Source organism: Globicephala melas, chromosome 14 (assembly GCF_963455315.2).
Source record: "Globicephala melas chromosome 14, mGloMel1.2, whole genome shotgun sequence".
Classification (NCBI taxonomy): Eukaryota; Metazoa; Chordata; class Mammalia; order Artiodactyla; family Delphinidae; genus Globicephala; species Globicephala melas.
Genome location: NC_083327.1, coordinates 52,510,417 through 52,534,870, shown reverse-complemented (window position 1 = coordinate 52,534,870; position 24,454 = coordinate 52,510,417). Strand labels below are relative to the sequence as shown.

The 24,454-nt window shown below is 43.0% G+C and overlaps 1 protein-coding gene across 1 annotated transcript; it reads left to right on the top strand.

Annotated features, from left to right (window-relative positions):
- The first annotated feature begins 5,472 nt into the window (after window positions 1-5,472).
- Window positions 5,473-23,510, top strand: HDDC2 (HD domain containing 2). Its single transcript, XM_030853539.2, has 6 exons — window positions 5,473-5,604; window positions 6,840-6,961; window positions 8,835-8,937; window positions 15,626-15,694; window positions 19,568-19,706; window positions 23,164-23,510. Exons 1-6 carry the CDS (start codon window positions 5,533-5,535, stop codon window positions 23,259-23,261), a joined length of 603 nt encoding a protein of 200 aa, XP_030709399.1. The 5' UTR covers window positions 5,473-5,532; the 3' UTR covers window positions 23,262-23,510.
- Window positions 23,511-24,454: the final 944 nt, after the last annotated feature.

The following is a 24,454-nucleotide window of genomic DNA, read 5'->3' as shown; positions in this document are numbered from 1 at the left end:
CCTTCCAAGCTCTGAAATACGATTCCTTGGCAATATAGCCACTTCAGTATTTACATAATGATGGCATATTCTGACACAGCCTCTCTCTCTGTGTGTGAAATGATCTCCCCACACAGGAGAACTCAGTGGCTGCCAGGATTCCCACACTGCCATTCTAGAAAGTCCTAGGAGGCGGTATGGATACTAGAAAATACATGAGCCGTGGTGCTATAAAGTTTTAGTCCTGACACAGCAACTTAATAGGTGTACGATCTTGGGCAAATTATTTAACCTTCCTGAGCCTGTTTCCTCACCTACAGAAAGCAGATAACGATACTCTGAAGGATGGTACAAATTTGAATAATATGGCAGAACTCCTAGTGAAGTGTCTGGCACAAATGAGGTGTTCTTTAAAGAAAGGTATTACCACTGCCATCCAAATACTCCTTGTACTCACTTCCTGATACCCTCTCACAACGCCATGCAAGACCACCTGACTGTCCTGTGCTGTTAGTGAGGCCAAACCCTTCAGTTTTAGTATCTGTCCTTGTATCTAATTGCTTTCCTCGAGTCAATGTTCGTTGCCACCACTTGTAATATTCACCACTTGCTGCCTTTGTTGTTTGCTGTTCCCTCGCTTGTTTTCTTCCCTTTTCCATCAGACTTCCTCTCTACTTCCTGGCCTGAGTGTTGCTGTGGTTTGCCTTTTATGACTCTTAAAAGGCACTGAAGTATCTCTATTCTTTCTGAACATTAAACCAAGAGACCATTAAGTGCCATCCTGGACCCAAGCCAATCAGGTTTCGCTTCAGTGGCTTAAAGCTGGATGCCCTGGTTGTTTTTCTTCTTTTTCCCGTTAGACACACTTTAAAAATTCCCCGCGCCCCCCCTTTAATCCTCTGGGTTCCATGCCACTCCAGATGTATAAGATTACTAGAATTTTGGCCTCTGGGATAACTGAGGTGTTGCTACAAAACATAGGTTTACTCTTTAACAGTTAGGAATGTGCTAGAACAATAGCATTTCTTTTAGTTAGAAGTTAAAAAAAAAATTTCCAAATTGTTGAAAGCTGCATATTATCAGAATTGCTTTTCTTTTAATATAATTTATTCTCTATATTACTTAACTTGGCTGCTGTTTTATAGGAGTAACTATTTTTCTTTATTTAACAGGAAAATGCTACTGCTGAGTACGTACGATAGTATCATTTCTTTTTCCGTGTGCAGAGAAGGATTCTGCTACCTGGTCTAAGACATGTGAAAGGTCACCGTGTAACAGCTCCCAAAACAGTGGCTGGCATCAGGGACCTCTGTGAAATTCACCTGGAACCCTGCCCTATTCCTGATGACGCATGCTGATGGACAGGGGCAAACTGTAACTTCAGTCACTCTAGAGGGATAATAGTTCCAGTCTGTTCCATCTGATAAGGATGGAGTGATAGAGCAGCTGAAGATTCTTGTACAATTATGAAACACTTTAGTCACTGAAGGTGCGCATCAGTGGAGAAGAGTTGGGAGCTTGCCAGAAAACTGGTGTAAGGGATTATTAACTCAGATAATAATTTAAAACAAAACAGTAATGTTGTCTTTCTACATGCAGAACCCCTCCACTCTGTAATCCGGATGTGTCCAGGGGTGACTCTAACACACCCATTAGTGGCAATTATCTTGGAGCCAAACCGTTCTTGCTCAGCTTAAGGTTAACTGTTAAGAAGGCACATCTTTCTTGGCAATGTCTCTGCCACCGCCCTCAGCCACCACAGACAGGGTGCACTCTACAGCTGCTCATCTGAGCAGAAAGCCCTCCCTTACCTCTGTCGTTCATGGCTGGTTTTATGGGGGACTGGTGCCCACTCTGACTTTTTTGCTGCACTGCAATACTGCACCACCGGCAAGAAAAGTGGCAAAAGAGAACAAAACCTAATCTCTTTCCCTTGAGCAAATATTCCTTTTGTAATATTCCCCCACTCCTAGACTTACTATCCTACATTTTTCTTCGGGGAGCTGAATTGCTCTGCTTAACCTAGTAACATAACTGATCAAAGCCTTCCTCGAATTCCCCTCATCTTCCCCGAGTCTCTGTGGCCAACCTCCAGAGCCTTTCTACACTACTTTAAAAAGGGGTTACATGTGAAAATTGTGTTTATTTTATTTCCTCACTCATTTTAATATAAATGTAACATCCATTTTCACCAATTATAATTCATCAACAATACGAGGAGTTTAATTTTAAGCATTTTCATTTTGGACCTATAGACTACAGCTTCTTAACTGCAACATTAGTGACATTTGTGCCGGGTAATTCTTTGTTGTGGCAGGTTGTTGTGTGCTTTGTGGGAATTTTATTAGCAGCCCTGACATCTGCCTTTTAGATGCACACTCCCCTGCTTTGTGACAACCAGACATGTCTCCAAACATTGCCACATGTTCCTCTGGGGCAAAGTCACCCCGAGATTGAGAGTCGCTGATATAAACCAACTATTAACCTTTTTGTCAATGAAGATATAGCAGGCAGAAGCATCATTTCTTCCTTGGGTGTCTAAAGGAAAAAAAGAAAAGAAAGTAGGTTTTGGTCAGACATGGTCTCTGTTCTTTCATCAGTTCCTAAAAGCATTTTTATAAATGTTTTCTGGGCAAATTTTCTCAGATCAATCCATTGCTATCTGTTCTCTTGCCCAATGCTTTACCTAAATGACAGTATACGAAATCTATTTTATACACAGGATCTCATTTAATTTCCACAGTGATAAGATGTGGTACTCACAGCCAGTTAGCTGGGAAGCAGCAGGGTGTCATGGAAAGGAAGATTTGGAGGAAGACAGGCCAGAGCTTCAATTCTGGCAGCCCTGTTCACTGGCTATGAAAACTTAGAATAGATACATGAATTATGTGTAACTGAAACACTTTGCTGTACACCTGAAACTATCACAACATTGTTAATCAACTATACTCCAATATAAAATAAAAAGTTAAAAAAAAAGAAAGAAAGAAAAGTCAGGCCCGTTCTTCAGCTTCTGTGCCACTCAGTTTTCTCTTGGAAATGTCCGATTACTATCCTGGAGAAATGTTGGGTGAATTAAAATGAGGAGAGATGTGTGACAATATATCTCACTTAGTGGAGGCTTAAGCAGTGATGGCTTTTTGTATTAGAACACCAAGACCAGAGCTTTGTGGACTACCCCACAGCTGCATACTGAAGCAGCTTTCTCAGTAGCAGCAGATTTTGCCCCCATTCTGGTCACAGGCCTCTTTAGGGATCTGATAAATAGAAAAGCCCTCAAATGCAGCACAATTTCAGGAGATTTCCATATTCCCCAGAGTGTATATTAAACCCAAGGGATGAATCCCTCTAATGAGAGCCTTCTGATTTCACTTCTTCTAGTTGACTCAGTAAGTGATACAAATTGTTTTCCCTGCCCATTGCTTTAAACTGGCACCCCTTCTAGGGAAACAAATGGGTTCCAAGTCCCCTGATGTTAGTGGTTGGCCAACAAGGCTTTGAAATAAGCCATTGGTCTGGTAGAGTGCAAACAGGCTTGCTAATTTCCCAGCAATAGACATTTAGCATCAGAGAGAAGTAAACCTTTGACGTGTTAAACCCCTCAGATACAGAGGTTGCGTATTACTACAACATAACCCAGTCTAGACTTCACTTCCTATTTCAGTGAGAAAATAGAGGCAATCAGAAGAGAGCTCCACAATCTCCCACGACCACAACTGCCATTAATTAGTCACCATATATTCTCCCTTCCTCATGTTTTATGGATGAATGCTCCATATTCCTAAGACCAATCTTTCATCTTGTACCCTAGATTGTATCCTCTTCTATCTACTCAAGGCCATCATTCCAGTATTTCTCTCCTTTGTCTCCTACAGTACATCATTAATTTTCCCTCTCTACTAGATCACCTCCATCAGTAAACAAAAATACTGTAACATCTCCTGTCTTAAAAAGAAATCTTTCCTCCAGTAGCCCCACTCATTTTAAATGAGTTGCATTTCTCACTCCTGTTCTCTTTGGAACCATCTCCAGGTAGGGTTCTGCTTGCCCCAGCAGACCAAAGCTGCTCTTGTCAAGGTCAGTAGTGACAATGAATTTGCTAAATCCAGTAGTCAAATCTGTCTTTATCTGATATAATGTTGACTTAATTGATCACATTCCTTCCTTCTTGAAGTATTTTCTTCATCTGGCCTCCAGGACACAACCACCTCTTAATCCTCTACTGGCCACTTCTTTCTGGTCTCCCAAACTCTAAACTTTGGTTTGCCTGAGACCTGAGGCTTCAGACATCTTTTCTTCATCCACACTTTTCCACCAGGTGGTCTCATCCAGTTGCTTGGTTTTACAAACCATCTTATGTGCTGATGACACAAAGTTGTCACCTTTCCCCTGACCTCCCGATTTATCTCTCTACTAGGATCTCTAATAGGTATCTCAACATGTCCTAAACTAAACTTCTGATTCCTACCCTTCCCCACAACCTACTCTTCTTGCAGTTTTCTCTGGCTCAATACATAGCAACTCCATTCTTTCAGTTGGTCAGGCCAAGATTCGTGGAGTCATCCTTGACTCCTCTCTTTCTCTCGTACCCCATGTCCAATGTGTCACAAATCCTGTTAGTCCTACCTTTAAATTGTACCCCAAATTTAACATCTCACCACCTCCACTACTCGAATCCTGGATTAAACCAAAATCATCTCCCCAAAGAATTACTTCAATAGACTCCTAACTGGTCTTCCAACTTCCTTCCTCCCTATACAGTCTATTCTCCATGTTACCCTCTCTCATTGAGTCCTTCAGTATGCATGTCACTAAGTGCCTTTAAAAACTGGTACCATCGGTTTTTGATAGAATTAGGACAGATAGTTGAGACAGGCCCTGACCAACTTTTGGGGATTCTTCAGCACTTGAGGTGTCAGGGGGTTGTGATTTCAACATGGAATTGTATTCTCTCCCTAGCCATTTATACTAACCTCTAAAGTTCTCTAGCTATGGCTAGCCTCCAATCCTTCCAGTACTTTTGTCACTCCTAACTAATGTCTCCCTTCCAAAGCATCTTCCTTGTGCCTCTGTTAAAATGTTTATAGATTGCTCGCCTTGAAGTAGAGTTCCTTATCTCTCCCTCTAGTCAGAGGTTGAATTGCTAAAAGGCAAGATTTTGGTGCATTAAGGCATAACCTTCCTCCACCTCCACGGCACCCCAACCCCTCTGTCCCTCCCCAAGGAACTGCAATCCCTTTAAAAGTTTGATGGAGTTCAGCTGAGCGGAGTTTAGCAAACAAGTAATGCATACCTAGATGCTCCAAGTACAGTGCCTCTGCCTTGGATGGTGCAATGCCCAACTGCAGCCACTACGGCCAGGAAGGTGGAAGACTGGACAGAACAGTCGGAGAAAACCAGGGTGAGGAAATGGAGGAGGAGTAAGGAGAGGAGGAGAGGGAAGGAGGGGTAGGGAGGAAGAATGGGAGGAGCTTCAGTGGGAGGGGCTTCGGGGGGAGGAGCTTCGAGCGGCGGTCGCGCTGCTGGCTCAGACGTGTCGCGATCGGTGGCCGCATGGCTGCGCCCATCTCGGGCCGCGGGGCCCGGGACTTGCTGCAGTTCCTGCGGCTGGTGGGGCAGCTCAAGGTGAGCGGGCGCCGGGAGGGCCGCCTGGGGCCCGGGTCGCGGCTGCGCGGGGAGAGGCCGGGGCCGGCCGCGGGGCGACGAGGCTCCTGCTCCCCACCTGGCCCGAGGCCAGCCCCCTTCCTCAGTTCTCCCGGCCTCTTGAGGTCGACAGAGGAAACCCCTCCGGATGGATGCGGTAGTGCGTCCGGACCGTGGTCGGAGGAAGCAAGTGGCGGAGACTGCGTAGCCGGGCTGCTAGGGCCGACCCCAGGCCGAGAGGAGTCCGAGACGCGCTGTTTCCTGTGTCGGCCTGGCGCTCCGATGGGGCCGGCCCAGGCGGCCTTTCGAGAGGTTTCTGGGGGGATCCGGCGCGGTGATGTGCTGGTCCCTCTGCCCGCGTCTGCCCCGAGTACTTTTGGGGCTCACGACCCCACAACCGACCAAGTGGGAAGATCAGAACCCATTGGTCCTGCAGGGTTTAAGTGGAGTGCTTAAAATCTGTCTCACAATTACTTATAGAAATAACAGGACTTTTTTTTTTTTTTTTTTTTTAACGGAGGATTTTATGTAGCACACACTGGAGTTACATCCCAGGGGTCCTCCTCCTACCGGTCCACCCCTGGCCACACGTTTTGCAGAATTTCTCCAAGTTCAAAGCAGATTATCTGTTTCATGCCATTGTTTCTACAGTTCATAAAATTCTTTAGAAATGGGAACTCCCGAGTCTCACAGGATCACATCATTATCTGAGTAAAAGGAAGAGTCATGACTGGTGGGTAGCATGAAGCAGTTAGAAATGCCTTATCCTTTCTGCTTCAGAATTTGGAAGTCTGTTGCTTGTTCACGACGCTTTCACCACAGTGTTTTCTACTTGTGTCTAATGAGTTGTTTGAAGTAAAACTTAACAACTCTTATAGTTAGGAAAGATAAGATACTTTACAGTTTTGTTCTTATGTTTTAAGAACTTGTATATGATCTGTACATCAGTAAATCGGTAACATGGAGTAACTTGACTTTAGGACTTATGTATTGTATACTTGTGAATTATTCCTCCCTCCCTCTCTCTTTCTCATTCTCCGCCCTCACTGGTTTATTTGATTCCAGCAGTTGATCATTTAGGTTAGTTAAGCGTTTTTTAATGTGTACTGAAACCATGACCCAGCTTCTGTGCCCTATTCCCTGGACTTCTCTTGAAGAGCACCGTAGATAGTTAAAATACTTATTTTTATCAATTGTTTTCTGTTCATTTTTATCAGAGAGTCCCACGTACTGGCTGGGTATACAGAAATGTCCAGAAGCCAGAGAGCGTATCAGATCACATGTATAGGATGGCAATTATGGCTCTGGTGACCAAAGATGAACATCTTAACAAAGACCGGTAAGCTGTGAACTTTGGTGCCGGTTAGGGTCTGTGGGTATGCATGACTCTTCATGACTGAGGCCTGTGTCAGATTCTTGTAGCTTAGTGTATATGTCAAGAAAAATTACCTGAGGCAAACCATACAGATTCAGGATGTGGGAAGGGGCATTATATGCTGATCACTTCAGTTGTTGTAAACTGTACTCTGGGTTTTCTCCTGGCAAGTGAAAGAGCCTACCTTGGTCTCAAGGAAACTTAAGTGTGATGTGAGGGTTTCCAGGGCCTTGAAGGTAAAGTGTCTTTTGTCTAAAATTGTATCCATACACTGTGTGTACCTTTATTTCACCCCTTTTCTGAATAGTAGCACTTATTTGTGAAGTGACTTTTTGAAATTGTATGTGCAGGAAAGAGCTGAGAAAGATATCCTCTCTCCCTTCAGTCAACCAACAAGTGTTTAAAATGCTTTTTGAGGGACTTCCCTGGTAGTCCAGTGGGTAAGACTCCACGCCCAATGCAAGGGCCCTGAGTTTGATCCCTGGGTGGGGAACTAGATCCGTCTTGAATGCCGCAACTAAGACCTGGCTCAGCCAAAATAAATAAACAAAATAAAAAATAAAATGCTTTTTGAGCGCAGGACAAACTTTCCTAGCAATACAGTATAAGATAGTAAATAAAACCCAGATGAATTACACAGGCCCAGAGTGGCTTCCATACAGAGCACAAAATAAATTAAGTTAGAAAATTTAACCGAAGAGATCACCTGTTCTTGGGCGGTCTTCATGGAGGAGACAGAATCGGAGTTGACCTCTATGGTGCTGATTAGGTGGAGAAGTAGAAGACAGCACATAAAGAGAGGGCAGAGAAACCAAATCTCTGATGGTAGGAAAGTAAAGGTATATTTTGGAATTGATAAGTAAATCAAATTGATTGAAACGAAGGTCCATTAGGGAGTCTCCGGAGGCCTGTTACTCTGTAGATGGCGTAGAATTTAGGAGGTTTTTGGCAGATGGTACGAGATGAGCACGGTGTCAGATGGAGAGGCTCGTAAGGACAGTCTGAAATTTGAACTAGATGAGAGAGCAACTGCAGGCAGGGACACCTGTGAGGAGGCTGGGAGGCCTTCTTCTGCCTCGGTGATGGTGGGAACATAAAACAGACTGGCCCTCCGGGGCATTTATCTCATGAACTGCCTTTATTATTTTGATGCTGATTATCCTAATCACTCATCATTATCACTAATAATTATAATCATTTGTTGAATAATCAACATGTTTCAGGAACATAAATTATCAAATTTAGTTTTCATACCAAAGTTAGGAAGTATTATTACCCCTTTTTACGGATGTTAAAAATGAAGGCTGCAAAACTCAGCATTTAAAGAAATTAAGTACCTTGGCAAAGGCCACACAGCTATTAGATGTTGATTGCTGGATGCAAACTCAGATCTGTCCAACTCTACCCATTTCTCTAGAAAGGGCATCATTTTGACATCTGACTAGTACATTGGGGAAATGACAGTTTTTGAATTTTGTATCAAACTAGATACAAATTTTGTATCAAACTGCTCTAACTAGATCACCTCCTGGCTTTTTAATCTAAAGTTATCAACCTTTTAAAGTGACATTTGAGAAACCAGCTATTTTTTTTTTAATTCATGCTAACAATTTCCCCTGTATTCTCATGTATTGTGCTGAATATTAACTAGCAGTTTTGATTCAGAACTGTTGCAGGCTGGCAGAATATAATTACTTTAGAAAATACTGCATTAAAATAAAATACGCTGTGAGGCTGGAGAAAGAAAACTATATTATGTAACTTCAAAGTAGTATAGAGAAGGAATCTGTAGTGAATATAATTCTGTGTAATTATTCACCATTTCTTGCCTGGTCAGATGTGTACGCCTAGCCCTGGTTCATGACATGGCAGAATGCATCGTTGGGGACATAGCACCAGCAGATAACATCCCCAAAGAAGAAAAACATAGGCGAGAAGAGGTCAGTGTTGACTGTTGACTCCACAAAAGACCCCCAGAAAAACCCACTGCTGAAACAAAGCTAAGTTTATTAGACCTATTGCAGTAAGGGAGAGTACCTCCTTGATGGAGTTTTAGTAGTGTCTCAGAAAGGAGGGTGAAGGGAGGGTATTTATAGAGTTTTAGGGCCTGGGCTGGAGGATGTTTGGATGCATCTTACAAGAGGAGCTACTATCTTACAAGATGGGATTGCATAGAGTTTAGGACATAATAACTTTGGGGTGGTAGGGCTGGTGAGCCAAGGTCTTAACAAGCGTCTTGAAGGGCAAGCTGTTAGTGCTTACCCTATTTTGGGTGGTTTACAATCTTACCTTCCAGAAGTAAGGATTTCTTGGAATAAGCAGTGAATTGGTTTTGCTTATTCTAAGCCTTGTTTAACACAGAGACAGGACATTTTGTTGGTTTCAGTTCTCATGGAGGGGCATAGAGGGGACCTGAACACAGAGTACAGATAGTACGGCTTTCATTAGAACAATGGAAATAGCTGGAACTTGAAGGAATTCTCCATGCTAGTTTAAGCTCTTTAGAGAGAAGTTCTAGAAAGCCCAAGAATAATCATTATTATAATTAGTATTTAGTAAATTTTAAATTAGTCCTTTGATTTAGTGGTTAAAAGTAAAGAAAAAATTTTGTATTAGTAAAAAATGAATAACATCAATAAAACATTGTCTGCTGATTTGGACTCTAAACCAGAGTCCAGGGACAAAGAGGAAGACATATTTGACACAGAGACTGGAAAATCCAGGAAGGTTTTTTTTTAAAATGCTGAATGGCTGGTTCCCAATTCAGGGATTATTGCAAGCTGCTTTTATTGCAGGCCAGAGAGACTGATCCTAAATGTCTAAGTCAACAGATCCTTCATCAAGGTGGTTTAACAGGGAAGGTGGGCTTAAATAGCTGTTCTCGGAGCTGGCGGAGGCTAGAGCTCAGTAGCCAACAGCATTTTTGCCCCTCTAGAGGCAAGAAGATCTATAAGGAATCTCAGTTTAGGAGTTCCAACACACCCTAAATTATGGTAGTAAGGGGAATAGTGTAAGGGATGTGTTCTTAGTGTAAATACAGGTCCAGAACACATGAGCATCATGACAGTCTGTGAAAAGGGAGGAGCTAAGGAAATATTTCTCTGTAGGAGTCTAGACTGTCCTGAATAAAGAACTCCTAGGTTGACTGGCAGGATTAACACAAAAAGAAAACAATTAGCTCAAGATGCTGAGTTGCGGAGAGGAGTTAGCCCCAAACCAGAGGATGTTGGGTATTGACATATGACATAGAGAAAAAGGAGGAGGAAAAGACTCCTCAATTATATAGCACGTTTCAGGATGTACGATGGTTTCATTCAAGGGTAAATGTATACCTTGTGGAGGAGAAATCACATACTGAAGTACCAGAGGGTGACCAGAGACCTTAAAGTGACGCAAAGGAAGAAGAGAGTGTTCCCGTATAGGCACACAAGGAATGTGAGGTTCATTCCACAGAGGAGCGAGTCAGAACCTTCTGAAGAAAAAACATTCAGTAGGAAGGATCTCCAACCACTGGAGACAGAGAAAACCTACCTGTGTCCTGACAGAAGCTGAGTCCTGGCTAGTGACACCCCCCGGAGCGGGGCATAGAGGGGACTTGACACTCAGTGCTGCTTCTTCCTGGACGCCGTATGCAGGCAATGATGAAAAGCCTGCCCAGCCTCATTAAACCTCCTGGCTGCTGCCCACTGCATCTGATTTACAGGAGAATAAATATCATCAGAAGGGACAGGGGAAACATCTTAAAGAACCCCAAGTTCTTGGACAGGAAACCAAAGGCTTGGGGAGTGCTGATACTCCATTGCCTCTTCCTCTGCTAGTTAGGATTTGGGAGAGAGAAAAAGATCTGGGAGGTGAACAGTTCTTTATGCAGATGGTGTTTATGAATAAGATGTGGATGTCTGAGCCATAACTTAAGATAATTAAATGAGGGTTTCTTGGCTCCTTGAGGTGGAATGCACATACTGAAAACCAGGAAGTATCATTTGCCCAGAGGCTAGCCAACGGCATCAGAAAGGCTTTAAACCCAAGTAGGAATGGGAGGAAAAATACTTGATAAAATTGGAAGGCTGATTGTCTTGGAGGAGAGTAGGTATTAAGATGAAAGGGAGAATGAAGGTGTAGAAGAGAAAATTCAGGGGGGCCAAAAGTAATACTTGTAGTCTGACTCCCCTCCTAAACAGAATAAAATAAACTTTATATTATAACCCTAGTTGGTAAATGACGCCTGGTAGGGATCATTAAGAAGCAGTGGGATGAAGCTTGACTCTGGAATATAGCAATAGCAGGTTATATTCCTTGGCAAAGGGAAAACTTATTAAAACAGAAGGCAGAGTTATGATATATATGTACCTGAGAGTTAAAGTTGCTGAAGAACTAGAGGTTAAAAGGGGAAGAACCAAACTTTATTATGGGAGTAAACATGGCAAGATGGAGAAAGTGAAAAATACAGTGAACATTTTACAGAGTGCTTTTCCTGTGCCAGATAATGAGCACTTGATATATATATTAACTATTTAATCCTCACAGCAATCCTTTCAGGTAGGTACCACTATTAACCCCATTTTACAGATGAGAAACCTGAAGGACAAAGAAGTAACTTGCACAGGGTTCCACAGCTAGTAAATGGCAAGCAGGGTTTCAAACCCCATCTGAATCTACAGATTGTCATTAACTGTTGCACTCTTCAGCCTCACCAAAGATGTGTGAGTGATGAATACTGCTTTCTGGGTGCTTGTCACAAAACTGACAGACATTTGCTGAAAGCTTCACTCAGCTCAGAACTGTAGGCAGATTCTTTTTTTTTTTTTTTTTTTTTTGCGGTACGCGGGCCTCTCATGGTTGTGGCCTCTCCCGCTGCGGAGCACAGGCTCCGGACGCGCAGGCTCAGCAGCCATGGCTCACGGGCCCAGCCGCTCCGCGGCATGTGGGATACTCCCGGACCGGGGCACGAACCCGTGTCCCCTGCATCGGCAGGCGGACTCTCAACCACTGCGCCCCCAGAGAAGCCCTGTAGGCAGATTCTTGACATGCTTTGCTAACAGGAAGAAGCTAGGGAGATTATCACTCTAAATCTGTGTGAACAAGACAAAACTCAGTTTAGAAGTGGGAGTGGCAGGGCTCACCATCAGGCAGGGCAAGTCTGACATCTTCAGCCATTTGTGCTGGACTTCAATGAAGTCGATTTCAGTGGCTCATTTGAAAAGGTAGGCATGATTCTGTGGCATATGAGGCCAAACAAGGAATAACAACTAAGAGGTCTCACAATGCAATTCTGATTGTATAATAACAAATGATATCAATGAGTTTAGGTCCAGAAAATCATTGCTTAATTTCAGGAAGAGAACAAAAACGTATGTGTTTGCTATGTTTTGTTTTTTAAAAGACATGGTGATTTTAGTCACCAGGAAGCTTATTAATAAGTCAGTAATCATATGTGATTTCCAAAAAGCCAACTCAGCCTTGGGCTGCATTTATAGAAATAGAGCATTTGGCACGATGGAAGCTTTGGTTCCATTGTGTTTCGGGGTCAGACCACATATCAATCACTGTATTCAGTGCTGGCTGCGTCGCTCTGAAGGAAATAAAGTCATCCCTTGTCACAGCAGGACTTCTATGTTTATATTCTAGAAGTTTAATTTTGATATGTCTCTATACCTATATGTTATTCAGTTCATTCTTTTCAAACAAAAGCAATGGGCAAACATGTTTCTAGAATAGTGTAGAGAAAAGTGATCTATTTATAAAGACACTATTAATTTTTGAAAGTGCAAAGTATTTTCTCAAGTATTTTGCTGAGGTTTATGAAAAAGAAACAAGGGAGAATGCAGGTGCAAAATACCCTAAATTTCATACCACTAAGGCTGCTATAATGGTGCAAACCATTCAAGATGGTGATGTTAGTTACAAGAGCAGATCGTTGACACTGGCCAATATGGTTTGCTCTGGAAGTGGTTGTATTCTATAACATTTTTTTCTCCCGGTAATAAATAATTATATATACAAATATTCATTTTTATTTTTATTGCTTTTTCCCATCTCACCATTTGATTTTATGTGAGACCTTTGCCACTTTTATATACCCACTTTGCCAAAAGTGGTTCTTACAACCATATTCTTTTCAAAGAGCCTAAGCTCTAGTTAGAAGAACTGGACCAGATTAAGAGGCATAGGATGAGGATAGTGAAGGAATTGGAAGCCATCTGAGAGTAGATTGGAGACCTCATGCCCCCAAAATGTGATATTTTAGAATTTTGGAGCAACATAGAAATGAAGGAAGAGATGGGAACGAGAGGGGCTCCTGGGACTTGGAGACTAGATATACATACTGAACACCCTCTATGCTCTCACTCTCTCATCTCTGCTTTTCTGTGGGTTTTGGCTCTCCAGGCTCTACTCGGGGCTTCTGTCTCCCAGCCTCTGCTGGACAACTCATGCAGATGGTCCCTGAGTGGCTGGTTTGAGTTACATGGCCATCCCTTGGACCAATCACTGGTCGCAGAGATTCTGGCCCAGCTGGGCCACTGCCCACCTGTTTGACATTGTGTTTTTATGAGGGAGGAAGGCAGAAGAGCTGGGGCTATAGGCATAGTGGAAGGACTACAGGGACAATTTTCAGCTTGATGTAAGAAAGTACTTTCTACCAATGCTGCCTAAAGCCCATTTGGGTAACCTCTTGAGGTGCTAGGTTCCCACCACTGGACATGTTTATGGAGGGAGGATAAGAAGTGCCCAGTGATGCTGCTGGGTGGTTGGGCTCATTACCCTTTAACATCTCTTTTCAGTCTGTGAGTCTGTGAGCCTATGAAATGCTGCTTGTAATTTCCTTTATGTTAATAACAATATCTGCCCATTTGTGTAGTGCTTTACATTTTGCAATAAAAACATTTGAACGATAAAAAATGAACATAATGGTATACAAAAAATTTCTTTGAGATTTGTAATTCACTGATACTTTCCTATTCTCCCCACACTCAGGTTTGTTTTGAACTCTAGTGTGCTTATGGTTGAACTTCATGTGGGCATCTAGCAATTCATCCACAAGATGTGAAATCCATAAAACTCTTAGAGGAAAACATAGGCAGAACACTCTATGAAATAAATCACAGCAAGATCCTTTTTGACCCACCTCCTAGAGTAATGGAAATAAAAACAAAAATAAGCAAATGGGACCTAATGAAACTTAAAAGCTTTTGCACAGCAAAGGAAACCATAAACAAGACAAAAAGACAACCCTCAGAATGGGAGAAACTGTTTGCAAATGAAGTAACTGACAAAGGATTAATCTCCAAAATATACAAGCAGCTCATGCAGCTCCATATCAAAAAAAAAAAAAACAACCCAATCCAAAACTGGGCAGAAGACCTAAATAGACATTTCTCCAAAGAAGACATACAGATTGCCAACAGACACATGAAAGAATGCTCAACATCATTTATCATTAGAGAAATGCAAATCAAAACCACAATGAGGTATCACCTCACACTGGTCAGAATGACCATCATCACAAAATCTACAAACAATAAATGCTGGAGAGGTTGTGGAGAAAAGGGAACCCTCTTGCACTGTTGATGGGAATGTAAATTGATACAGCCACTATGGATAACAGTATGGAGGTTCCTTAAAAAACTAAAAACAGAACTACCATATGACCCAGCAATCCCACTACTGGGCATATACCCTGAGAAAACCATAATTCAAAAGGAGTCATGTATCACAATGTTCATTACAGCACTATTTACAATAGCCAGGACATGGAAGCAACCTAAGTGTCCATCGACAGATGAATGGATAAAGAAGATGTGGTACATATATACAATGGAATATTACTCAGCCATAAAAAGAAACGAATTTGAGTTATTTGTAGTAAGGTGGATGGACCTAGAGTCTGTCATACAGAGTAAAGTAAGTCAGAAAGAGAAAAACAAATACCATATGGTAACACATATATATGGAATCTAAAAAACAAAAAAAGGTTCTGACGAACTTAGGAGCAGGACAGGAATAAAGATGCAGATGTAGAGAATGGACTTGAGGACACAGGGAGGGGGAGGGGTAAGCTGGGACGAAGTGAGAGAGTGGCATGGACATATATACACTACCAAATGTAAAACAGATAGCTAGTGGGAAGCAGCCGCATAGCACAGGGAGATCAGCTCGGTGCTTTGTGACCACCTAGAGAGGTGGGCTAGGGAGGGTGGGAGGGAGATGCCAGAGGGAGGGTATATGGGGATATATGTATGCGTATAGCTGATTCACTTTGTTATACAGCAGAAACTAACACAACATTGTAAAGCAATTATACTCCAATAAAGATGCAAAAAAAAAAAAAAGATGTAAACTCCTTGGCCTCGCTTCTGATACTTCTGTAATCATTTCACACCTTCCTCATTGTCCTTATTCGTGTCTGGTGTGCTGTAGGCCACAAAATAAGTGCTCGTGAATAAATACATATGAACAAATACATTTATTTAATGTACACAGCTGCCCTCCTTGTAAGCCTAAATATTGTCCAATATTCTGCTGCCCCTTTGGGAGTTATTTGTAAGAGTTTGAGTCCATTATTTGGCATTTGTAGATGAGTTGTTAAATAAATGTGAATATGATTAAAGTAATGATTTGATATTTCAGGAAGCTATGAAGCAGCTAACCCAGCTCCTCCCAGAGGATCTCAGAAAAGAGCTCTATGAACTTTGGGAAGTAAGTATATCTGCTGGGTTGCTTTTTATTGTAACTGAATTTATATGGCTCATCAGTGTTTTATTTGACTTAGACTGTCTCAATAAGCTGTCTCCAACTTGTTGCTTTTTTGGTCGTGTCAGTTTCTCACCTCCCAGCTGCTGCAGGAACTTCTCAGGACTAACAGTAATTTTTCTTCCCATTTCCCTTGTCACCATAAAGCCTGGTACGGGTACTGACTCACAGCCCCTGGATTTCCTGATGCATGGCTCTCATCCTCCACCCTGTCAACCTCACACTCCCCCACCCCCGTCTCTGGTCCTTGAAAGGAATGTAGGCGTTGGGGTAGTTCAGAACTGGGTTCCCACCTCACTCATCACTTCCTGGCTCAGTGACCTTGGGCTCCTTCCCCTCCCTGAGTCAGTTGTCCATCTCTGAAACCATTAAGCGGTGTTAGGGCTGAGTGAGGTCAAGGCCAGGTGCTGCCATGGAGCCCAGTGCAGAACGTGGGCTCTGTGGGGGCTCAGTCCCTCCCTGGTGCTGTTTTCCAGCAGTGAAGAGAAAACGACAAACAAACCCTGCCTACTGCAGTTTCTCACTCCCCTCCAGCCCCACTGACCCTCCCTTGCCTGAGCCTCTAGCCCCACCCCTTACGCTTGGGTAGCCCTGCCTCTCACTCTCACTTTTCACATTTCCTTCAAAGCCCTGCTCCCTCCTCCTGTCTTCTGAACCTGACCTTCCACCTTTTCTTTCACCCCCTAAAACTCATATGTACCTCCAAATAAGACCTTATTTGGAACTAGGATTCTTACAGAGGTAATCAAGTTAAAATGAGGTCATTTGGGTGGGGCGCTTTTCCAATATGACTGGTGTCCTTATAAAAAGGGGAGTTTGGATGTAGAGACACACATATTGGAAGAATACCATGTGAGCATGAAGAAGGCCATCTGTAAGCCAAGGACAGAGGCCTGGAGCAGTTCCTTCCCTCACAGCCCTCAGAAGGAACCAACCCTGCAAATACCTTGATTTCCAATTCCCAGCCTCCAGAACTGGGAGATAATAAATTTCTGTTGCTTAAGCCACCCGGTTTGTGGTACTTTTTACAGCAGCCTTAGAAAACTAATTTTCTCTCTCTTTCTTCCTCTTTCCCTGATTCTGTGCAGTGGCTACTTTATTATATTCTTCGTTATTTTTTAATTATCTCTATATTCTCTCTGTTTGGCTCTTTACTGTATCTGTTAGAGTTTTGTACAGTTATAGCTGAAAGAAAGCCTGTTTCCAAATCCCTTATTTTATAGATAAGAAGACTGGAGACTAAAGAGTTTTGCCTTCCCCAAGGTCTCTTAGCCAGCTGGTGACAAAGCAAGGCCACAAGCCTGCCTCCTAACTCAGCATTTTCTTTATGTCATTACGCTGTACGTTAATTAATTGAACAAGCATTTATAGTTCTTATGTATTCATGATACTATGTCAGTTACTTACTATTAATTGTAAGAGACCCTGGGTTTCCAGGGGCTGCTGTAACAAATTACCACGAACTCGGATGGCTTAAAACAACAATGTATTGTCTCACAGTTTTGGAGGCCAGAAGTCCAAATCAAGGTGCTGGCAGGGCCATGCTCCCTGAAGGCTCTGGGAGAGGATCCTTCCTTGCCTCTCCCTAGCTTCTGGTGAATGCGTCTTCCAGCTTTGACATCCTTGCCTTCTGAATACATTGTTCGAGTCTCTGCCTCCTTAGTCAGGTGATGTTCTTCCTATGTCTGTAACTGTGCCCAGATTTCCCTCTCGTAAGGATGTCGGTCATTGGGTTGAGGTCCATGCTAATCCATTATGACTTTATCTTAATTTGATTACATCTGCAGAGACTCTATTTCCAAATAAGGTTACATTCGTGCATTACAGGTAGACATGAATTTGTGGGAACGCTATTCAACAGAGAACACAGACTCTCATATTAACTTATGCATGTTTTAGATTCATGTACATTGGCTTCAATACCAGATTTCCAAGGTTCAAATTACTGGCTCCTCTGTTTACTAGCTATGTGATCTTGGGCAACTTACTGAACCTCTCTGTCTCAATTTCCTCATCTATAAAATGCTACTAATAGTAGTATACCTATTTTATAGGGTTGCGTGGCAATCAAATGAATATATGTAAAGCAGTTAGAATATTGCCTGACACATAGTACACTCTGTTTTTCTGTCTCCAGTCCATATGTTCTGATTTTGATTTAAGAAAATAGGGTCACTCTGTACGCAGGGAACTGAGTACTGGTTACATAGAAAATGGCAGTTGATCGATTTCTGAAACGTTAATCACTGCTATTCACAACTGTAAATAGCTGTCAGCCCACAGGGTCACATCTAGTTAAAGCAATTAGATATCCTCGATTATAATTTATCTTTTACCATAGAAGTGTGAAGTCAAATTTTAGTAAGTCAAGGGAAAACATTTTCATTTTTTTCCTCGAAGTATCACAGAAAGATATCCGCCCTACCACCTGCATTTTGCTTTAAAGAAATAACCCTTGGAATCCCGAGGCAAAGCAAGAGGTGCTCCCTGCCATACGCTGAATGCCTGGCACACTCACCTGCCCTTGGATTGTTTCCCAACATACAGCTGAAGATACTGTTGGGTTAACAAGTACCCCTTAAAAAAGCCTCTCTCTGTTCTATCCTTTGAAGTACAAGTGCAGTATTTTGGTGGGGAGTTTGATATACAGCAACATGAGCGTCCTGGGTCCCAGAGGGAGAGTCACTAGGAGGTGGGAAAGTGGAACACATAAAAGACAACTTTATATATGTCGATACTTCATGTAGGGCCAATCTTTCCCCAAGGGAGAGGGAGGTAACCTTTGATCTTCCTCTCCTTTCCTCTCTTTCTCTTTCCTTCGGTCCTCCATGTTGAGAACCTGGAACTTGCTTGAAATCCTCATCCTTCTGTTGTTCTGAAAACCCCAGTCAGAGCTGCATCTAATAAAAACCAAGAAATCTTCAGTGATTCACATCACATCACTCTGCTGAGAAAGCATGACAGGTTCATTATCTGAACACATCTAGGGTGGAATTACAAATGAGAGCTTGGCAGGGAAATCAGTTGGGAATACTTTGGTCTTAATAGAAGAATGGTTCTGTATAGTATTAATTGGGACTGGTGGTTTTGTGACATGTGTCATGCACTATGAAGCAGACTGCCTCTTATTTCTGGCCTGCACTGAGGAGGGAGGGAACAAAGGGAAGAGGAAAGGTAAAAAAGCCACACCCCGTCCACTACCTTCACCGCCTCCCTGCCACCAACACATGCACATACCCATGGCATGAAGAGTTCTCAGACCCTGGCTGTATCCTCAAGAGTCATAACCCGGAGGGACTTGATTAACTCCTCCCTATTTGGAAAGCAGGGACAGAGATTTTCATTGTAGAGTGGTAACCGAAATTAAATGAGAAAGCTAGAAATTCACTTCAAAAGGAAAAGGAAACGCGACATTAAATGGAGAGGGAAATAATTTGAGAAGCATAAGATGAAATATTAGCTTGAAGTTGAAAAGACCTGCTCTACTCAGGTGGATTAAAGAATAATGATCTTGAAGATAAGTTACTAAACAGGAAGGAAAATGCTTGGAAGTGTCCATGTGAACACATGAGGCCTCGCAGGCATCGGGTGGAATAGAGAGAGCTGTGAGCACCGCCTTCCCACATACAGCGCCGCTGTTAAGCGGTGGAGTTGCAGGTGACTAGTCTCTGTGATGGGTTTGTATGCAGTGGAGAAATGTGGCCAGTGCAGAATGTGCTTTTAGCTGTGACTCTGATTTCAGGTACCAGAATGAGAATTTTCCTGGAATAACCTATCATGCAGCCCTAATCATGTGGCTTTAATTGTCCCTTTACTTAGGAATATGAGACCCAATCTAGTGCAGAAGCTAAATTTGTGAAGCAGCTGGACCAATGTGAAATGATTCTTCAGGCATCTGAATATGAAGACCTTGAGAACAAACCTGGGAGACTGCAGGACTTCTACAATTCCACAGCAGGTACGCAATGCTGCTTTCAATAAGCATCACTTTAGTTTGGCTTAATTTACTCCTAATGTATAAAATGTTAGTCATAACATTATATTATATGTCCACTGTTGTTACCCTCCTCTGACACTTTCGTATGGAGCATCTAAGAAGCAAATGGTGGGGTTTATGGTATGAGGTGACCTAGTGCACAAGAGCATTGCCGCTCTGGAGTCTGAGCACCAGGTTCACATCACACATACTAGCTGTGTGCTTCCAGGCAGTCTCCTGACCTCTCTGAAAAATGGAAATCATAATACCTTACTTAAGACATAGGCTGGTTTTGAGATTCAAGGTATGTCAAATGCATTATAATATGTAAGTGCTTTATAGATGTCAGGTCATGTTAAGGTGGAGGTAGAAATAGAGACTTAAAAAGAGAAAACTCCAAACAGCTGAAGTCACCGTCGTCATTATAGCTCTTCAGAGCACAGGCCTAAAGTCAAACTGCATGGGTTTGAATCCTGGTTCTGCCACATACAATTTACGTAACTTCCAGTAAATTAATACTTAACCTAGCTCTGGGCCTTCATTTCCTTATTTTTAACTTGAGGATAATTACAAAATCTACTTTATAGGGTTATTTGAGGATATATGTGAAGTGCTTAGAATAATGGCTGGCAATAAGCCTTAGCTATCTTCATTTTTTTTTTTTTTTTTGCGGTACGCAGGCCTCTCACTGTTGTGGCCTGTCCCGTTGCGGAGCACAGGCTCCGGACGCACAGGCTCAGCGGCCATGGCTCACGGGCCTAGCCGCTCCGCGGCATGTGGGATCTTCCCGGGCCGGGGCACGAACCTGCGTCCCCTGCGTTGGCAGGCAGACTCCCAACCACTGCGCCACCAGGGAAGCCCGCTATCTTCATTTTGATTCAGCTTCTAGAGTGAGGCACCAGGTGCACTGACCGCTGGTGTTCATGTTGCTCCCTGGAGTAGAACTCCATCTCTCTTCCCTGGGAGTTCTTCAGGCTCAGCTCAGCCTCCATCTCCCCTGAGAATACTGTTAGCGATGATTTTGGGGGGACCTCTCTGGACCCTTTTGTGACCTCATCAAGTAGAGGAAAGTCCCAGCTCCAAAATATGCTCCAAACTATGATTTGCATTGTAATGAAGTTGATGTGATTTTCCTTCTCTCTTTTCCAGCCCCACTACCTCTGCCCTAGACAAGGCCCTCATTATTTCTGTATTGAGCTGTTGTTATAACCACCTAATTTAATCTGCTAGGCTCATGAGTTCATCCTGCGTGTCTCAGTGCTTTCCTCCTTAGTAGATATAGGTATCATCACCTCTTTGTTTTTTAAACGTTTGTGGCTTTCCTCTTCCTTAAAAATAAAATCTTGACAATTTCTAAGTCATCTGAACAGCTCTGCAGGCTAAGGCCACTCAGCTGTCTGGTTTCCTCTCCTAATCTTCCCTGTCACAGCTGAGCGTTCCCTTCTTTTTGCTCAATCTGCCCTCGGTCTGCAGCTTGCCTTAGCGTTGTCACAGTCTGACTTGCATTCTCCGTAATGATGTTCCTCGTTGGGTTTCTTTCCAAAACCCCACTTGCCCACCCCACCCTATCGTAAGCTGTTTGAGGGCTGAGACCAACCAGCTTTGTCTTATCTGTCCTCGGTATAGGTGATGCTCAAAATGTTTGACTTTGGTTCAGTGGAATAATGTTGTAAACCAGGGGTCAGCCAACTATAGCCCGTGGGCCAAACTGGCTGCTGCTTGTTTCTATCAATAAAGCTTTACTGAAACAGCCACGCTCTTTCTTTCTCTGTTGTCTATACTGTTTTCATGCTACAGCAGCAGAGCTCAGTAGTTGGCAGCAAAGACCAAATAGTTCACAAAACCTAAAATATTTACTATCTGACTCTTTACACGAAAAAAGGTTTGACCAATGATTGGGTTACTAGATAGCATATTTCCCCAATAAGGTAATAAAATATGTCACGTTTATGTTGTTCTTTGCATTTTAATACTATTTTCTTCTATTTTGGTACATTCACAATGAAAAACAGAAAATGAAACATGAGAACACTAGTACAATCAAAAACTATGGGAGCTGGAAGGTCATCTGGTTTAAACTCCACATTTTATTGTGGAAGAAACTTGAGCCTGGAAAGAGGGTGATGTGCGCACAGCTGATGAGATTAAAATTCACTGCACTTTCCACTGTGGTGCACTATTTCTAGTAAAAAATTAGTAAACTTAAACAGTGTAAATGATGTAAGAAATGGTTTCTTCCTATTTCTTGCCCTGGTTTGGACCAGGGTAGTAATGGTAGAAAAAGTAAGAAGTCAGATTCTGGATATATTTTGAGTATAGAGTCGACAGGATTTGTGTATGGGGTGTTTATAAGAGGAGTCTGAGGATTTTGGACTTTCCACTAGACAGGAAAGATGGGGGGAAGAATAGGTTTGGAGGAAGAAAATCAGGGGTCCCAGAAGCCAAGGGAAGAAAGTGTTTCAAGAAGGCAGGAGTAGCTGTCGGATTTAGCAACATGGAGCTGATCGGTGTCCTTGGTAAAAGCAGTTTTGGTGGAATGACGTTAAGTCTGACAGCACGACTTTTACACCGTGGGGCAGAGGATGGCCTGGAAGCAACGAGGAGTGTGGAGGACAAGCCCTGGCCTGGTGGTAGGAGCTGCATGAGACAGAAGACAGCCACGGGTGGAGGGGCTGCAGAGAAAGCTGTATCCTCAGGACGAGTAGGTGTCAGTTAGGGCAAGAAAGTGAAGGGGACGTTCAGAGAAGAGATTGAGCATAGCGAATCAATGGAATAGAGTTAACTGTGGAATGAAGAGCAAGCAACAAAAGGCACTGGCAAGAGAAGACAGGGAAGAAGGGATGGTGGGTTTAACCACCCCCCCGCCCACCACGTGCTAGCCACCACCCACCTAAGATAGCTCGGAGCTTGGCTGCTGCCCAGGGCAGAAGCCCAGAGGGGCCAAGGAGCCAGGAAGACAGCACAGACTAGCTGGTTTCAATGTAGATGTTTGCACTCTTGTCTGCATCCTGGGACAGCCCAGACCCCCTGGTCTTCCTATCAGTCTTTTTATATGTAGGTGCATTGTTCCCCACAACTAATTGCAGATTCAGAATGGACAGCGATTGTTCTCAGTTCTCTGGACTCCATCCTCCCTGAGTTTCCCTGGAGTTCCTGGTAGGGGTACTCAGAGGCTGCCTGGTGAGGTTTTCCCCAGGTCTGCCTGAGCTGTAGTTCTTTGCCTGATTCTCATCCTTACGCTTGATAGCATCTGGGGTGACTAGCGTAAGCTCCGAGTGGTTGCCTTTGGCCTCTCTCCAGGACCTGGAATCTTACTCTGCGTTGGAGTGAAGTATGGGTCAGATCACAGAATCGGGCTCCTGACAAGCCCTAGGATCCAGCTGGAGAAACTGATGTATTCACTTGTCATTATCTTTTTCCCTATCTTCTTGCATTGCAGGAAAATTCAGTCACCCTGAGATAGCCCAGCTTGTTTCTGAACTTGAGGCAGAAAGAAACGCTAACATAGCTGCCGCCGCCAGTGAGCCACACTCGTGAGATGCACTCCTGTAACAAACATTTTATTTTTCTGTTTCATGGTATTGTGTTTTGCCACTGTTGGTCTGTTGATTCCCCAGATGTGAGTCTGTTTATTTTCAATTGCCTGGACTCCAGCAAGAAACGTGATAAAATTTGGACAGTAAAAGAAGCTACAGAACAGGGTGTGGTCCTGAAAATGCCATGGATGAAGACTTGGAGGGTGGGGGGCTTTTTATGAACTGAGTAAATAAATTTTTAAAACCTTAAACTTTGGAATATTTATTACTGATTTTAAGTCATCTTATTCTGAGTTAATAACCTACCTCCCTGAAGGCCAGATTCGTTGAACAATAGAAAATGTAATTATGATTGCTTTTAAGAAGATTCTTCAGCTGGCTTAGTGATAAGGATCCAGGAAAGACAAAGTATCATAATGCATTCTCCCATCAGATGAAATGCTGCTTTATTCAGATGCTGCAGCCAGACTTTTAATTCACTATGATGTGCTTTAGGGCCCTGATCATAGACTTGTAACCTGGTAACTGGTTCTGCCCCTGCCCCCATCAATCCTTTCTGTCATTTGGGGATATAAATCTGGGCATGCGATCTCAAATGGCATTTCTCCTCCTCTGTTTTCCCCTGGCTGATTTATATTCTTCAGACCTTGATTATAAGATATTTATCACCAGATGAGAAATATATGAGTTATTACTGGGTCACGGGACCTTATGGAGAGAACGCATCAGACCCGACTTCTTCCCCTCATCTCCCTAGCATAGGGTAAGTAATCTGCCCGCTTGCCTTTACATGTTGCACAGCCACTGAATGGTGAGGAAGGGAAGGCTATCCATGCAAACCTGCTCAGTAGTTTGGTGGGAGCATGATGCCTGTCCCTTTAATTCAAATATCAGTTTCCATTTGAAGAAGGCCTAAAAAGGCTGGCATGGTGAGAATCCTAGGCACCAGTTTCTTTGGAAACTTTGCAGTATCCATGGATACCCAATCTGCCGGAAGCAAGGTGCATGATCTCTTTAGGAGCAACACAAACGTGTACATAGAGCTGATCTGCATTGAAAAGAGCAGTGCTGCTCTGCACTGAGATGCTGTTGCGTCACAGCAACAGTATGTAAAAAGCAGTAAATAGTTGAAAGTCAGCAAGGTCTGGTTATTCACTGGAGATACGGTTTAGAAGAAAACAACTATATCTATCA

Bases quoted from the DNA above. Each gene is read 5' to 3' on its own strand.
- HDDC2 (XM_030853539.2), top strand. From the start codon at position 5,533: ATGGCTGCGCCCATCTCGGGCCGCGGGGCCCGGGACTTGCTGCAGTTC. The intron at 8,938-15,625 runs GTCAGTGTTGAC...TTGATATTTCAG, and splicing joins AAAAACATAGGCGAGAAGAG to GAAGCTATGAAGCAGCTAAC. The intron at 19,707-23,163 runs GTACGCAATGCT...CTTGCATTGCAG, and splicing joins CTTCTACAATTCCACAGCAG to GAAAATTCAGTCACCCTGAG.